Source organism: Toxotes jaculatrix, chromosome 8 (assembly GCF_017976425.1).
Source record: "Toxotes jaculatrix isolate fToxJac2 chromosome 8, fToxJac2.pri, whole genome shotgun sequence".
NCBI classification, from domain to species: Eukaryota; Metazoa; Chordata; class Actinopteri; family Toxotidae; genus Toxotes; species Toxotes jaculatrix.
In genome coordinates, this window is record NC_054401.1 from 3108391 (window position 1) to 3124572 (window position 16182).

Sequence of the window (16182 nt, forward strand, 5' to 3'; positions counted from 1 at the left end):
TAAAACAAATTGAGTCTGATGAGCTGTTGTAAATGAAAGTACCCTGCAGTACACAAAGTCAATCAAATTAGCTCAAACTTTAACAGCTGCAGCATAAGTGCTTGTTCACTGTGCCCACGTTTGCCTTCAATACCCTGTTTTACCCGTTATTTCTGTTTGTAATGGCTAATGTGTTAGCACACAGGTGCCCATTTACACATCCAGCACACATTCACCTGGAGTCTTTGTTGTGTCCACCTGATTGTAGGTGCAATATTCTTCATGTTTTGGTCTCCACCAGCTCCTGAGGAAAATGAAGTCAAGAGAGATGAGAATGAACCAAAACAATCAGCTGAAAGATGCTAAAATTCTCTGTAGAACTGCAGGATTAGTGATAATTTCCTGTGGGTTTATCATTGTAAGGGACAAGTTTCACATTGGATCCTTTAAAATATTGAGTACAGCAGCTTTAACTTAACAGTAAAGGATCTGAAAACGTCCTCCATCAGTGCCATATTTGAACTATCTTTTGGTTTTGCCTCGCAGGCTATGTATAGGTTGCCATGTCTTATTGGTGAAAGAGCTATAACATCAGCCCATTGGTGTATTGGTCAGGCTCTACGGTTTATACAAGCAACTTTTACTGCACATTCTCAGTCAGGGTACTTTTACTGAAAGCGGGTGCTACAGTGCATCAGTGTCCCGTCCTCACAGGTGTCACACAGTCTATCCGTCCTCCCCATCTTTTCCCTGCTTATAACAAACTCAGTCCATCTCCTCTCTGTCCTCCGTGGCAGGTGTCCAGCCCAACCGCTGCCTCTGCAAAGACAACGAGGCCTGATAGCAGGGAAACGGGGGACAGCTGGCTGCATAACAAGGACTTATTATGATGATGAAATGTCCTACAAGGCCCCAAACACCCTCTTAAAGAAATCTCTCCCTCCGATAAGAGGAGTCTAACCCTCAGCCCAGAGCTGCAGGGAAAAGGGAGGGGTGGGATCCTAACCTGATTGGATCGGCGGCTCGGAGGGGGCGCGTGTAACGAAATCAAATGGCCGTCAAGCCGCTGTCATGCATAATTAATTGGGCCTTCTACAACCAACTACACAAAAATCCATGGTCATTTGATTAGGGGGTTTTGGAGGACTCTCTGAAGTGCATCGCTGTCTGAGCCGCTTCCCCACTCACCTCTCTATCTGTGGGGATAGTGTCAGAGCTGCGTTATCCAGTCCATGTAAAAACAATGCTCAGCTGTAATGTCCAGCAGGGACAAAATTCAGACTTTCATTAGGTTCCCCTCAAAACTCAAGGACAGTTTCACTCCCAAAATGTGTAAGGCTTACTACACACAGACAACCCACAGTTCTCAGCAGGTGAAGTCAATGAAACAAATTCACCCCTCCCCCATCTAACACTGAGCTGCCCTTGAGAAAGACATTTACCCTCTCATTTGCTCCACTGGAGCTGCACAGGGGCAATTATGAGCCAGTAATTAATTTCTAGGAATACTAAGAGTCTAATGCCTCACTAACGCCTTCAGCATGGATCAAAGTGGAGGACCGGCACAGCCGTCTGTGAGTGTGAAGCAGGACAATGTGCTCTGTGAATTCTGAACCAGCAAAGGTTTGTTTGCTGGTTCATGGAGGTTTGCTTTTACAGTGCCTATAAAAAGTTTTCACCCCCTTGGATGTTTCCCCCTTTTATTGCTTTTATAGGTGGAATCACTGTCTATGTAGTTTGGCTATTTTGAGAAGAAGAGAAGACTCCATGGTCAGTTGGTCAACAGTTCTTTGGTCTGATGAGACCAAAACGGAGCTTTTTGGCCATCAGACTACACACACTGTTTGGCAGACACCAAACACACCATTCCCACTGTGAAGCATGGTGGTAGCTGCACCATCCTGCAGGGATGCTTCTTGGCATCAGGCCCTGGACGGCTTGTAAAGAATGCAGCAAGATATTGGTAAATCCTGGAGAACAATCTGATTCAGTCTAAAAAGAACTTTGACTTTATTTTCCAGCAAGACAGTGACCCAAAGCAAGAGCTACACAGACATGGTTTAAAGACAACAAGGTGAATGTTCTGGAGTGACTGAGTCAAAGACCAGACCTCAGTCCAATAGTGGCTGGACTTGAAAAGGGCTGTTCGCGCCCCATCTCCATAACCTGACAGAGCTTGACCTAACCCTAACCATAACGCCTAGAGCTTTTTTTTCCCCCAATTCAAATCCAAAATATGGACCATGATTCCATTTATAAAAGCAATAACACGGGAAAAAACATCCAGGGGGGTGAATATGTGTAGGCACTGTATGTCTGTGTGTAAAGCTGTTGTGCATAGTTTCATACACATTTCCAATAATTCAGATTTTTTTTCCCTTTTTTTTAATCACTGTAAGCTACTAAAGCTCAGCTGTGGCAAACACACAATAGTAAGTAAAAAAAGTAAAAAAAAAAAACTAAGTACCATCTTTATCTCATAATACAGTTTTATCACACAGCTTATCCTGATTTTTACTTGAGTTCTCTTATTGCATTGCTCACCTTGTTTTATCTGGTTCACTTTGCCTTTGTTCACTATTTGCATTTCTGTTTTACCATTTGAGCCTGTTACTCCATAGATAGCATTGTAAGCAATCAATGTCACTGGTTGACAACTGGAAATGAAAAAGATGCGACACAATAACTACTGTAAACTGCAGATTTACTAAACATGAAGAACTAACTCATCGAAGTGTGAACTCTAACATCTGTGTGTGAATGCTGCCACCTGCAGTACATCTGAAAAACTACAGAATAAAGTACAGAAAGTAAAACAGCAAAGTCAAACTGCAGCAAGATTTTTTTATTCAAAAAAGCATATATTCAGGAATTAAAGATGCATATACTTACATGAGTAAATTACATGTGTAAATACACAAAGTGGGAAAACAATGTGCTTCGGTAGCTGCAATGTATATATGCACATCGAGAGCATACATGAAAATGTCTTTCGGGATGTGGATTTCATTTGTTAAGGACACACATCTCCCTGTCATTTCAGGGAGATTCCTTTTTTTTTTTCCTGTGATCTGGGTCACATTCCTCATTTGAAAAGTTTCAAAAACATGACCTTATCACTTCTTAAAATGGAAGACAGCTCCCTCCAGTATCTCTCGCCATCACCACGTCTCAATGAATTCACGATCAATGAAAGGAAAAAAAAAAAAAAACTTTCACTGCTGAAGCACTTACTCCATTAACACAGCGTGATATTTCTTTTCTAAAAACTCTAAACATTTATTCCCCTAAACCCCCACGGAGCTCCACAGCATCTGCTCTTAAACTGCAGAGTGGTCTGTTTTAAATATCCGTCCGTTTGTTGGCAGCATGTAGGAGGTTTGTAGCCGAGTGGCAGGGTTTGTACCGGGCGGTCTGGAACAAAAGAGTATTTGACCGGTGTTTGACCAGACAGTTTTGAAGTAAATGGGGTATTTAGGACCATAATGATAAGGGTGGGATTTACTGTAGAGCTATACCTGCTGGCAGGAGGAAGAGGGGTTTTGAGAGGTAGGGGGTCTACCTAGTTGGCCGGGTGGGGCCGTCCCTCTGGGATTAATGAGGTGAAGAAGGTGCTGATGAAGGACCACGCGGTGGTGAGGAAGCTTGGCTCAGGGAGAGCAGCACCAGCAGCCTGGGCCTGGTCCTCAGGGCCTCCACCCCCTTCCTCACCGCTGTCATCGTCCTCCACCCCTTCATCCATCAGACGTTCCTGGGACACAGATGGACAGAGGGAAGCATAGAGTTAGATAAACTCAGATAATACTGAGGACAGTATTATCACATTTGGCTAAACATAAGTGGTTTAGCCAAAGGCAGAGGATTAAACTGCAGTTCATAGGTATCCTCTGCAGTCTGTGTATTTCGGACAGGTGCAGGTAAATTACAGTGAAGTCCTTTGCATACCACAACAAACAGAACAGACACCTGGATCACGGACAATGACTGATGTGGAAAAATAAATAAGCATGTATTTGTCATGTTGCAGCTGATAATAGTCCTTACACAGACAAATCTTCCTCAGTTGTCAGTCTTAGAAGTCATCACTGGAAAAACAGGTAAATTACACAGTAAACTGTCACAGCTTTGCAAGGTTTTCTCCCACAGACCAACATTTTGCCTCACTTTTCCACTGTGAACACACCACACACTAAAAACCTAAATTGTTTCTAGTATGAATTTGGGACACGCCATCATACTCAAGCTCACCATTTCCTGTATGTCCTGATGTCTCTCTGCCTCCTCCTGAGGAGCCCCAGCCCTTTCTCCTGCTCTAAGGTTCTGTTGCTCCGGTCTGAAGGGAAACCAACCAGCCTGGTGCCTAAAGGAAACACAAACAAAAATACTGGGTTAAAAATTTTCTTCTTTAAATCTTTAAATCTTTAAAATTCATATGTCTAAGGACCTTTCAAACGGCTACTCTGTGCTACTGTCAGGGCTACAAAAGTGCTCGAAATTAAAAAAAAGACACTGGCTGTCAAACTGTGAACTGACACATTATTGTCTGCAGCACTGACTCACAGGTAGACGAGAAGCATCGCGCCAACCACCATGACGAAGCGACTAAAGGAGGAGTAGAAGTAGACGATGCTGAGCAGGACGCCAGCGCGAGACACCGTGTACAACCAGTCCAGCCAATCACGGTTCAGCTCATCATCGTTTAGCACCGCCCCGCCCTGCGCATTCATCTGGATGTTGGGGTTGGCTGGCTGGTTCTCTGGTAAAGGGTTGGGGGCCGGATTAGGTCCCAGCGGGGGCTGCACGGCTTCATTGGGCTGATGGGCGGGCTGATGGGGGGTGAACGAGGGGGGTGGGGGAGCGGAGGTGCTGGAAGGCTGAGAGGCGGCTACTGCTGCTTGGCTGAGGAAGTGGAGGAGGTGAAGAGAGGGAGGAAGAAGAGACAGAACAGAACCTTAAGTTTGCATTTGAACGGAAGAAGGTGAAAAGAGAAGATCTGACATTTCTTTAACTTACTATTGCATGTAGTAATGGCGAGCGTACATCTGCTGCCACCACAGCATTTGCATGGGCATGTACATGGGGTGAGGCGGCACGTTGGCAGGGAGGCCGCCTTGTAAAGGGACCTGGGCTCCATCTGGCCTGTACAAGAAATAAGGGCAAACGTCTACTCAACTGTGACCTACTGAACAACAGTCATATTAACAGTTATCAGAGACTTGCTCACCACTGAGGGACACCGGGGGGGCTCTGAGGGTTGTACTGGGGGAAGCCGCCGCGATACCTCAGCCCATCATAACTTCCTGGGACAGAAGGTGAGGAGGAGGAGGAGGAGGAGGAAGAGGCTGGCTGACTGCCCTGATTTGGCATGGTGGCAGGGGAGGTGGAGCCGGCACTGTCTGAACTCTGAGTGATGAGATAAAAACACCAACCATCGCCAATCATTAATACACAATACATGGAATCAGAATGTTTTTATGAAGTTGTATTCAGATTGAGCTGAAAACTTTCACAGGTAGTGGAGGCTGTGCAAAGTGTGTGAGTGTGCAAAGTTCAAAGTACCAACACAAACGACAACAGTGATTAAAGCTTGCATCGAGCACAGATCCAGACATTTTGACTCCAGAACTACATCAAACAGGTGGAAGTCATCAAGGCTCAGCAGCTCTCAAAAATGTCTGTCAACAATTCACCATGTTCTGCCTGTACGTGTCATGTAATGAGCCTCGGCTTAAAACCACAACGCTGTCGTACAGACGCTGTTTGAGGCCCACGAGAGGAGAACATGGGGAGTGCCGTGTCGGCCTACTCACGCTGGCGTCAGAGGCAGGAGAGTTGGCCATGGAGGGGCTCCGAGGCATGGGCGAGCCTGGGGGACTGTGCGAGGCACACACTAGATGCATCATGTGGTATTCATCCTGCTGTGGGTCGATAGGTTCGGGACACAAGCCGGAGATGTGGGAGGAAGAGAAGGAAAAAGAGAAGGAGGAGGAGGTGGTGGTGAAGGCAGCAACGGAGCAGAGAGATAAAACAAGAAATAGAGAGAGAGAGAAAGGATTAGCGTGGAAATGGCCAGAATTTAGACACAAAGCTCACCCTTTGTTTCTAAAACACATCAGATCAGCTATTGTTTCCCAGGCAGCGTGTTTCAGTTCCCCCACAGTTGCACGCACACAAAGACATGTGCACAAGCTGCGTGTGCTCAAACAGACAGACAGACGGAGAGACAGACAGACAGACAGACAGACACACATGTTCTGGACAGATTACTAACACTTCTCACAGTGTCTTGTAGGAGAACATTATTCACCTTTCTAAGCACATCTCTGAGCTGCAGGTGGTCTTGAAGGAGCCTTCCTGAGTACACCAGCCGCTGGTCTTTGGACAGCTACAACACAAACAGCATCATATGATGGGGACAAGGAAATGACCAGTGCATAGACAGTGACGCAGTGTAAAATGTGTCTTCATTTATTATCAAAACACACAAACAGCAACAGGCAAATGTGTTTTGAGGACATACTACCTGTGTGACCTGCCCACAGTAATCCTGCATGACAACGCAGAGCAGAAACATGAGCCTTTCAAGTAAACATTCTCTAGTAGGCTCTAATGTTTTTACCTCCATCTGTGAGAGGGCTAAGACCTTGTTGTGTTATAGTATGTTATCCCATGTGTCAAGTCCTTAATGGGTGTAAAGCGATCAGGCACCTTTGGATTAGATTAGACTGCTGGGCTAGATTAGATTTTAAATCTTACTAAAAGCGTTCTCAGTGTGTCCAATCATATTCTCTCTCACTTCTCCTCAGCGGAGGCTCTTTGTGTCATTTTAGAAGGGACGCTTGACCACAATGGAAAACTGGAAACCAAAGCAAAGTATAACAATAACAGAAACTCAAAGGTTTTCCCCTCATTCTCACTGACGACACAGAGAAAATGTCGTATTTCTGTGTGCTACATCTGTTCTTCTACATGAGGGATTTGTTATAAGGGAGGAAGAGGAAATGTTTGAGTCACGTCTCTCCAAACTTTGTCTCTGTTGTAGCAACGTAGTCAAATCAACACATTTGAATAAGCACTTCTGTACTGAGTATTAGGACAGACCAGCATTGACTAGTGAGGTACTACATTAAAACTAGAAAAGTAGTCCTGACTGGGCCAGTAAGATCCTAGTCCACAAACATAACATCCATTTTTATCACGGTTTTAACTGATTCTGAAACATTTCTTCTTTTCATTTTGAATATGCTGCAATTTGAAATCTGAACATACAGGAACATGCATGTACATTTCAGTGTTAACAAGCAAATTAAGAACTTATCTTTAACACTGCAGTGGTCCCTATTTTAAATACAAAACTTTAAGATTATTTTTCTTTTTACCAACCGTATGAACAGGGGGCAGGTGCTCTGTTGTGTGCAACACAATGCACCGGTTAACAACTGCAAAAGAGTCGTTACACAGGATAAAGACTGGTGTATTGTATTTAGTCATGTGATTGTTTGGAACACGCTAAGCATACTTTTGAGAGAAGTGGATTATGTTGCCGGAGGAGTTGGAAAGGGTTTTTCCCCCCACTTTAAAAACTACTTCCATTTGGAATATACTGTTAGAAGCTACTTTGTCCTTAAAAAGTGAAACTACAGACCTCTGAAGCCATCTATCACCTGTACAGAGGATTAGTGGTCTGTTAAACAGTGAATAGACATTTGTCTACAACCATAACGATTCATTAGTTAGCAGTTTAAGTAATTACTTAAGCAAAAATGCTAAATATTTGATAGTTCCAGCTTCTTAAAAGTAAGAAATAAACTGGCAAACAAATTGATAACAATAATTTTTATTTCCAGCCCTACATTCATCTTTTTGTAAACTTTAATCTAAGACCAAATGCATCGAATCCACCTAAACATCATCATAAACTTAAAGGAACCCCTCCTGGAGCCATTTTAAACTCCTTTTCAAGTAAAACTATAAAACGTCAGAGCTACGTACCGGCTTGCTGGGGTACACGTTGGAGATGTGACTCTTCAGCCTCTCCACGGTCCAGTTGAGGAAGCAGTTAATGGTCTGGTCTTCATACTTCTGGTTGGGGGCCTTAATGACCAGGGTTACAGGACTATCAACTGCCCCAGAGTCCATGGTTCATATTACTAGCAGGGTGGGCTCTGAAGAACCTGAGCTCTGGAGAGCTTAGTATCACAACTCAGGACTCACCTGAGGAGAAAACTTCCTCAAACCTTCTCCATTCTGGATTCACCAAAACACCTAAATCTGTCCCTGCCGTAACTGGGGGATGGAGTTCCCCCTCTACAACATCCGCTTCATCTGTAGATCTGCTCGTGGTTTCCAATATAATTTATTTCACACACTTCTTGTGTGGTGACAGCTCTCGGATTTCTGGTGGAAAAAAAAAGGAAGAATGTGAGTGTCTTGGCTAATTAGACAGAATCACTGTTGGATTGCAGGTGGCAAATTAACCTGATATTAATATATACAAAAAAGGTTAGAGATGAGAGTTGATTAACTGATGATGGGATTGGCAGCTGTGCATCTTAAAGCAAATGCCACTTCTACTACTCCAGTTTTACACTGTAGTAAACAGAATATCCTATCTGAAAATATCACCTTGGACTTAGGAGAAATTATTATTATGGTCATTTTTCACTATTTTCTGATGTTTGACAGCCCAAACTACTTTTCGATTAATCGGAAAAATCATTATAAGATGAATCAATAAAATGAAATAATCGTTATTGGAAGCCCTTTGTAACTTATGGTATAATAACTTATCTGTACTTAGCTGGCATAAATATTCAAGCATCAAATCCAAGCACCCTCTGCTGGAGGGGGGGTTTAAGAGTTTGAGTTCACACTTCCTGACACCTGCCCTGTTGCATCATTTTTACAGTAAACTGTCAAAACAACTGAGAATCATGCCCGGTAAAGCTACGTGATGCAGAGTTAACTTAGCTAACTACTCTGTTGACTAATTAAGCCCCCGTGTTCACCAGCTGACAAATGCACTGTGTAAACTAGCTTTATAAGGCAGGTCACTCCGGGCAGCTCTGTTTATATACCCTGACCCTTGTCATGAAGCCAAGGTAGCAGGGTTAGCTCGTCGGCTAACGTTAGCTTCGCTGAGGTTTGCTAGCAATTGGTTCAGACTAACATGCCCGTTTCCGCGGTGACAACACATCTAACAGTCTAACCGTATAAGCTGAAGCCGGGGTGTCGCCACCAGAGCTTTCTTCTTCTACCTGTTTACTCTCCTGGTGCCGTCGCCTCTCTCCGTCCCAGCTCGGCTCGCCTGCCTTGTTGTTGTAATGTCGGGTGTGAGAGCGGAAACACGTCATCATCCTCTTCACAACAGCTGATCAGACAAAAAAAAAAAAAAAGCCGGAAAGACAGGCCATTTCTAGTCCGAGTTTAACTACCGTTACTGTTAACACAGATGGAGTCATGAAGTTTGATGACACAGCCACAGAGGACTTCATAAGGATGCATCCTCCACCTCTCAAAGAAGTGGAGGTGGAGGATACACAGCAGTCACTCAGGACTGATTATCCATTGTGGAGAATGTTATCACAGCTTTTGTATATTGTCTTCTTTTCTGTTTTCAGTATAAGTGGTTCTGGTTGGATTTTTACCTCAAAACACATTCAGTTTTATTGTTTTATATTTCTACTGTTGTATATTTGTTGTGGTACAGACCCAAGCAAGGTGGGCTGTGTAATTTATTATTTTTATATTTATTTATTTTTATTTTTCTGTTACTGGTAGTTATTGACTATCACTTTCATTTAGTTTTGGCAGACAATCAAAAGTAAAGCATGTTGGCTTCAACTGATGCACAACACTGAAGCAATGTCCACATGCAAGCCATTAAATTCATGTTCCTTGGCAGGAAATTCAACAGAAGTCAAAAGCTTTATTAGTGACATGTTTGTGCCAGTGATTAACAAAAATAAAAATGGAAATAAATGAGTGGGGATTGAATTGTGATTTACTGTAAACCTCTGTGTATAACTGTAGTCTTAGATGTTTCCAAAAGGTGGAGCCGTTTCCTGTACGGCTCAGTCTGCATCTTCAGGGGGACCAAAATTGGACGTGCAAAAACGACGTTGAAAAGACGTCGTTTGGACGTGTCTTTGTGCAGTGGGACACTTCCTCGCAGTAAACAGGCTTGAGTATGTGTTTGTGGATGATTTATTTTTCAACATACAGATTTCCAGGTGATCATCTCTCAGCCACACCCTTACTTATCTGGTTGTCTGATGTTTGAAGTTTTTGGTACAGTTTAAGTTTGCGTAACACCTCCTTGGTCAGCTGTTTACTGTACCTGTTGATCTTCCAGTGTCCAGGCATCCACCCCAACAGAAAACGATGAAAATCTGTCCAGGCAAATGCAAACATCTCCCTCCACTCTTTCTCTAGGGAAGCAAAGTCCACATCTTTTTTCACAGCTAGCTTTAATTCTGTGAAATAGTAGTCAAGTAAGCCTTGCACCCTCTTTTCGCACTCCTTTTCCTCCATGCAGCTTCCTAAAAAATACACCACATCTTTCATCCCACAACCCCCACCAACATACTGAAAGTCTACAGCTGCAACGTCCTGTCCACTCTGGGAAAAACAGAAGTTGGCTAACTTGGCGTCTCCATGAACAACGGTCTTGAAGCAACATTCATTGAGCATCCTGTCAATGTCACCGGCTGCTGCTTTTAGCTCTGCGTCATCCATGGCCTCCAGCTCATCTGGCCGGGTCTCCAGGTGCCAGTAAGTACCGACAGGCCAAAGCCCCTCTGGTGCCACACCCAGGAACAGAGCATGGAAATGAGCAAGCCAGCTAAGGCAAGCCCTTATCTCTCTGTCTTTCACGCTGGTTCTACAAAGGAAAAAAAAATACATATAGTATGTATAATAAATATTTCTTAAATCTTGGCAACAGTCATACTGTTCCCTCTGTTTGGATGTTTTGTGGACATCGATCCTGTCAAAATAAATTTTTTCAGCACTGACAAAAATGTTTTAATTGGAAATTTAGAACTTTTCCATTCATTTGATGCCCAACATTTTACAGAGCCACAGATTACTCAGTATTTCATATGTCATTTTGTGGTAATACCTTCTCTGATCATAACCAGCCACATCCAGATCCTCCAGCACGATCAGCATCTCGTCTCCATGGGAACAGGCAGCCAGGCAGGCAGGAATGCGGCAGCTCGGACTGGTGGAATAGTTCTGGTACCAGTGAGTCTCCACCTGATAGGATCTCACTTTACGCCTGTGAGAGCGATCTGTGTTCCAGCCACCTGGATGCTCGGCCTCCTCTGGAAACTTGACATGTTTGACGACCACAGAGGGCCGGTCGCAGCCCTCCAGGTGTAGCCTGACTATCTCCCCATAACCGCTCCACAGGGTCTGGATCTTTGCACCAACGCGCAGAGATGAGGCCCCACACACCTGCAGGATGAGATCCTGGTACTCCTGTTTCATTTCTCAGGTCAGTGCTGAGCCCTGCAGTTGAAGAGAAAGCATTGTGTCAGTTCTTGTCTACTGATAACTGTGTTATAATTGGTGTTTGGTCACTATTCTGTGTCACTTACCTTATTCACAGAGGATCAAGCCTGTTTCTTTTTCACACACACACATTCAGAAGATGATACTATGACATATAAGCTTTAAACCAATTAAACTGAATTCCTAACTAACACTACTACCCTATCAAATGTGCCAAAACCGAATATAAACGCTTTACTTGACCCTTTGCTTTCATGCTAAATGTGTCTAAAACGGCTAGATAACAGGAAGTACTCTCTGCGGTCCTCTGAGTGGTGTTTAAAGATACAGACATGAAATAAAGTCAGCCACATGAGTAGTACCACTGCCCCCTGCTGGACTGGAGTGCACAAACACATTTTTAAATAGGGGGCATTACCAGATCGCCCACTTTGCATTGCCGGCAATTCAGACTTATACCACATTGCACAGTCTGCAATATCATCTGTCAGGTGTCTCCAACCCGTCGCTCACCAGGCCCTTCCCAGTAGCTCGCCAAATGTGTCAATAATATAAGAACAAGTTTGATTTGTCACTTGCTAAAGTCGGTCTAAATTAATAACCAATTAAAATTGCAAGTGTCCCGCCCCCTCCCGAGATGAAACGCTTGTTTGTCAACTAGCTGTCAATCAAACATCTGCGCTGTGCTGCGGTCTGTCATTGGAGCGGGGTCAGGGGGAGCAGACTGAGCAGTACCAGACAGTTAGCATGCTAGGCTAGCAACAATGGCGGCGGCAGATTTCGATCACGCCAGTAAAAGGCAAAAAAGGTATTATTTCCACGAAGCGTGGGAAACGGACTTCTGTTTCCCAAATGTGAACGACAAGTGTGTGTGTGTGGGTGTGTGTGTCTACCACGTGGAACGGCATTTCACCAAAGTACACGGCAACTTCGAGATGGAGGTCATAAACCTCCAAAATGATGTCCAGCTAAAATCCCCGCAGCATTCACAACATTTCTGGAGTTTGGTGCAGCCAGAAGATTATAAAAAAAAATCTTCACCAGGCTGCTCTGAAAATGGCGGCTTTATTTGGATCGACGTATCTTTGTGAATCTGCCTTTTCTGACATAAATGTCATTAAGTCATTAAGTTCAGAACCAGACTGACAGACGAGCATTTAAATGACTCCATCAGAGTGAACCTCAGTGGATACACTCCCGCATACAGCTCTCTGGTTGAATCCATGCAGTGCCAGCCTTCTCACTGACAGACATTATTATATATATAAGAAGTAATATGAACATGTTCATGAATGAAAGTTTTTAAACACAATATGTGTTCTGTTTTAACATTTTTCAATGTGTTATATGCAAGTATTCACTTGTTCAGTATGGACATTTGCTATGTGAATAATTGTTACTAAACATGATTGGCTCTCCGGCACTTTCATTGTGTAAAAGTAGCTCAGGGAAGATAAAAGGTTGGAGACCCCTGGTCTATGTGATATCATCAAATGCAATTTCAAATGAAATAACTGTTGTTTCTACACCTTGAAGTACACAGAACATCTTTGCAGTAAGCAGAAGAGTGGGTTTAAGCATTTTATATACAGCCTATGATTTGCACTCACCTTTAGTTTGCCCTTCAAATGGCATTAGATTGAAGTTTGCATGTGTCTTCCTACAGCGTAGGATGCATGTGTTTTACATATTGCGCAACAAAAACATTTTAATTTCAAAGACGGGCGGGAATTTCTCTCATCTTCTTCTTCTATTTTTTTCTTCACCAGGGCAGACTTTCACCATTTGTGTAGCTCGGAGAAGGGAATTCAGATCATTCAGAGATAAATACACAGGAAAGAGAGGAGCCCGAGTGAATGCAACAATCCAAAGGCAGATCAAGACTCACCAAACATTAGGTAAGTCTATTCAACATGCTCTGTCATCATACATACATATTTGGAGATAGTTTTTCTGTAAAACTGTAAATATTTTTCCCCCACATCAGAAAAGGCATGGAAGGGATCATACATCTAACTCTACTTCTGTCAGGTTTGTGCTACTGATTTTATTTTGCATCTGTGTAAATTCATGTGACAGTGTTCTTGTCTAAAGAGCTTAAACTGGCAACATCACTGCCTCCCTGTCACTTGACAGGTTTTGTTTGTCATTAGCCTTTTCAATTGCTTTCTTTTCGATGGTTGTACAAGATTATAGCATCCTCATGACTTTTCTCCCACAGGGCTGTGTTCTCTATCTTCATGTGAACCCCAGTCGAAGTTTTTCCTAGTCAAAACCCCCAAAACCTGGGAAGAGGCACAGAGCTACTGCAGAGAGACATATTTAGACCTGGCCACCATAAACAACATGGAAGAGATGGAAACGGTGCTTAAAACTGTTGAAGACCAATACGATGATGCTGTGTGGATAGGGCTGAGGGAAGGGACGACTATAAGGTGGCACTGGTCTCTGGCGGACGAAGATTTGTACAAGCAGGGGGAAAGAAATTATTTCATTTGGACGACAGACGATAGATACAACTGTGCATTTTATAAAGGAGGGAAACTAGATACAGATTCCTGCACATACAGGAAACTGTCATTGTGCTTTGATGGTGAGTTATTCATTTGTGCTCTGGTCTCTCTCTCTCTCTCTCTCTCACACACACACACACACACACATACACACACATATTCTCTCTGGAGGGGGAGGGACACACTGGACTGGACAGGATTGGCTTTGATGCTCTAGGTACCAAAAACATGAACATCAAGCCCATCCTCAGAAGTTCCAAGCCATCCTTTGTCCTTAAATCTTACTTTGTCTTTACATGTTGGATTTTAAAAATCCAGTGCAGTGGCTGGAAAAAAATTGAACCCAAGACTTTAAAACTTAAGAGTGGACCTCTAACCCCCTGATCTGTGTTTTGTTTTAGTCAATAAAACAGGTCGAGATCAGTACGTTCCCACTACAGAGACTATGACTTGGATAGCTGCTCGAGACTACTGCAGAACACACCACACAGACCTGGCCAGTTTGAGGAATGACGCAGAGTATCAGATGATCGGAGACATAATCGATGACCTGACACCAGTGTGGATCGGCCTCTTCAAAGACTTCTGGGAGTGGTCAGACCAGTCATACTCCTCGTTCAGATACTGGAAAGAAAACAAACAAGTCTGGAGTTCCCCTTTTACTGACTGCGGTGTTATGCTGAAGAGTGACTCTGGTAGATGGGGAGAGCGGCCATGTACAGAAACACTTCCATTCCTCTGTAGCCACAGTGAGAAACGTTCTTGGCTAAAGCCTTTTGATTTCAAAGATCATATGCAATCTAATCATGATACTATCTTCGTTGTCTTTGTGGTAAATTGTGTGTGTTTCTACTTACACTAGAAACCAAACGGAGGTTCATTAAAATAGTGATCAAGCCACAGGACTCAGTGCTGGATCTGAATGAACCTGCGGTGCAAGATGACATCCTGAATAAAGTGAGTTTTACACAGTAGATCAACAACTGTACTGTTATTCCAAAGGGAAAAAAAGTTGATTGAGTAACCAACAAATCACACACACATCATTTTTTAATTGTTTTATTTGTTTTGTTTTACTGTTAAGGATGACATAAAAATGCCCATGGTTACATAAGTATTCTGTTCTATTGTGATCTAATGTTTTGCTCCGGTAAATGGAAACGAGGATATTTCTTACATTTAACAAACTGTTTTCCGTTCCCTAGTTGAGGCTGAAGCTGAGTAATGGTGTTTTCAGTCTACGCTGGAGGAAACACGCTGACGGAAGAGTTTTTATCAAGGAGCCGTGGACAAAGACAGAAGACTGAGAGGTGCAGCTTTAAGAAAACACAAGCTCTGACTTTGAAACTGTACAAAAGTTTTGGGCATTGAAAGTAAAGAGATGATGGGAGAAAAAGCATTGCCCATCTTTTCTACACTGTTTGAAAATTAAAACATAAATATGTCAGAATGAAATAGTATAATCTTAAATTTTTCCTTATCATATAATACTTGGACTAACTAGTTCCAGACTGCAATACAAGAACAGCGCTGTTTCTTTTCCATGTCCTCTCTGGTGAGGATGCTAACTCCTCAGCTGGGACGTGGCAGTATTTAGCCCCGATCTTTTAGCACAGCATCATGTCTGTAGCCATTAAGTGCATATTTACAACCTTCACAGGATTCTCATTTATAACGAGCCAGTCGGAAGCTACTGCGTGAAGCTAACGTCACCTAAAAGCCAGAAATGAGACGCCTGCCTTTGAAATTAACTGTGCTACACTTCCAGCAGTGAGAGGGAATAGTACAGATAGTTTTCCATATTTATCTATTTATTTCTTGATTTATTTATTTCTCACGTCACTTTGGGCCCCAGTTGGCAGTGACTTAGGGCTTTGTCCCGCTGTGAATAAACTGCCCTCTCACTTTCTGAGAACAGAAAATGGAGACCAATGACAGATTTCTGTTTGTACAATACACGTGTGTCTATACAGTTCCATTTTGTGCTTTATGTTTTTGCAATATGAATAAAAAAAGAAAGTTCATTTTGTTTCTATTCCTTGGCGTACAGTATAATACTTAAAATTGAATGTCAGCAAATAAATATTAAATAATCACAATCACAAATTTCTGAACAAGCCATGTTTTAGTATTACCCGAAGGATTCGTCTTTCGCTTGCCCTTCAGATTTATT

General features: G+C 43.0%; 3 protein-coding genes across 5 annotated transcripts; 1 reads left to right on the plus strand and 2 right to left on the minus strand.

The window, feature by feature from the left end:
- Window positions 1–2809: 2809 nt before the first annotated feature.
- On the minus strand, window positions 2810–9325 carry herpud2 (HERPUD family member 2). 3 transcript variants are annotated; one of them, XM_041045042.1, is made up of 10 exons: window positions 9237–9325; window positions 7972–8376; window positions 6287–6364; window positions 5790–5897; window positions 5204–5382; window positions 4993–5118; window positions 4540–4878; window positions 4228–4339; window positions 3498–3730; window positions 2810–3393 (listed from the first exon to the last, which is right to left on the minus strand). In XM_041045042.1, the coding sequence occupies exons 2-9, from the start codon at window positions 8116–8118 to the stop codon at window positions 3542–3544; spliced, it is 1278 nt and encodes a 425-aa protein (XP_040900976.1). In that variant the 5' UTR covers window positions 8119–8376; window positions 9237–9325; the 3' UTR covers window positions 2810–3393; window positions 3498–3541. The 3 variants fall into 3 exon arrangements, with proteins under 3 accessions (XP_040900976.1, XP_040900974.1, XP_040900975.1); XM_041045040.1 differs by having other exon boundaries at window positions 2810–3730; XM_041045041.1 differs by having other exon boundaries at window positions 2810–3730; window positions 9189–9318.
- Window positions 9326–9946: 621 nt separating this feature from the next.
- Window positions 9947–11767, minus strand: pkdc (protein kinase-like domain containing). Its single transcript, XM_041044879.1, has 3 exons — window positions 11583–11767; window positions 11102–11493; window positions 9947–10861 (listed from the first exon to the last, which is right to left on the minus strand). Exons 2-3 carry the CDS (start codon window positions 11470–11472, stop codon window positions 10216–10218), a joined length of 1017 nt encoding a protein of 338 aa, XP_040900813.1. The 5' UTR covers window positions 11473–11493; window positions 11583–11767; the 3' UTR covers window positions 9947–10215.
- Window positions 11768–13298: 1531 nt separating this feature from the next.
- LOC121186284 (C-type mannose receptor 2-like) lies at window positions 13299–16033 on the plus strand. The gene is made up of 6 exons (XM_041044972.1): window positions 13299–13394; window positions 13484–13527; window positions 13718–14089; window positions 14411–14758; window positions 14872–14966; window positions 15215–16033. Exons 2-6 carry the CDS (start codon window positions 13491–13493, stop codon window positions 15314–15316), a joined length of 954 nt encoding a protein of 317 aa, XP_040900906.1. The 5' UTR covers window positions 13299–13394; window positions 13484–13490; the 3' UTR covers window positions 15317–16033.
- Window positions 16034–16182: the final 149 nt, after the last annotated feature.

What these genes read in the sequence shown, in the direction of transcription:
- pkdc (XM_041044879.1), bottom strand. Translation starts at nt 11,472, where the DNA reads ATGAAACAGGAGTACCAGGATCTCATCCTGCAGGTGTGTGGGGCCTCA. An exon ending in GCTGGTTATGATCAGAGAAG is followed by an intron (nt 10,862 to 11,101) that starts GTATTACCACAA and finishes TTTCCTTTGTAG; the next exon opens with AACCAGCGTGAAAGACAGAG.
- herpud2 (XM_041045042.1), bottom strand. Translation starts at nt 8,118, where the DNA reads ATGGACTCTGGGGCAGTTGATAGTCCTGTAACCCTGGTCATTAAGGCC. An exon ending in TCAGAGATGTGCTTAGAAAG is followed by an intron (nt 5,898 to 6,286) that starts GTGAATAATGTT and finishes ATCGACCCACAG; the next exon opens with CAGGATGAATACCACATGAT. An exon ending in GCGATGCTTCTCGTCTACCT is followed by an intron (nt 4,340 to 4,539) that starts GTGAGTCAGTGC and finishes TGTTTCCTTTAG; the next exon opens with GCACCAGGCTGGTTGGTTTC.
- LOC121186284 (XM_041044972.1), top strand. Translation starts at nt 13,491, where the DNA reads ATGGAAGGGATCATACATCTAACTCTACTTCTGTCAG. An exon ending in ACTGTCATTGTGCTTTGATG is followed by an intron (nt 14,090 to 14,410) that starts GTGAGTTATTCA and finishes GTTTTGTTTTAG; the next exon opens with TCAATAAAACAGGTCGAGAT. An exon ending in AAGATGACATCCTGAATAAA is followed by an intron (nt 14,967 to 15,214) that starts GTGAGTTTTACA and finishes TCCGTTCCCTAG; the next exon opens with TTGAGGCTGAAGCTGAGTAA.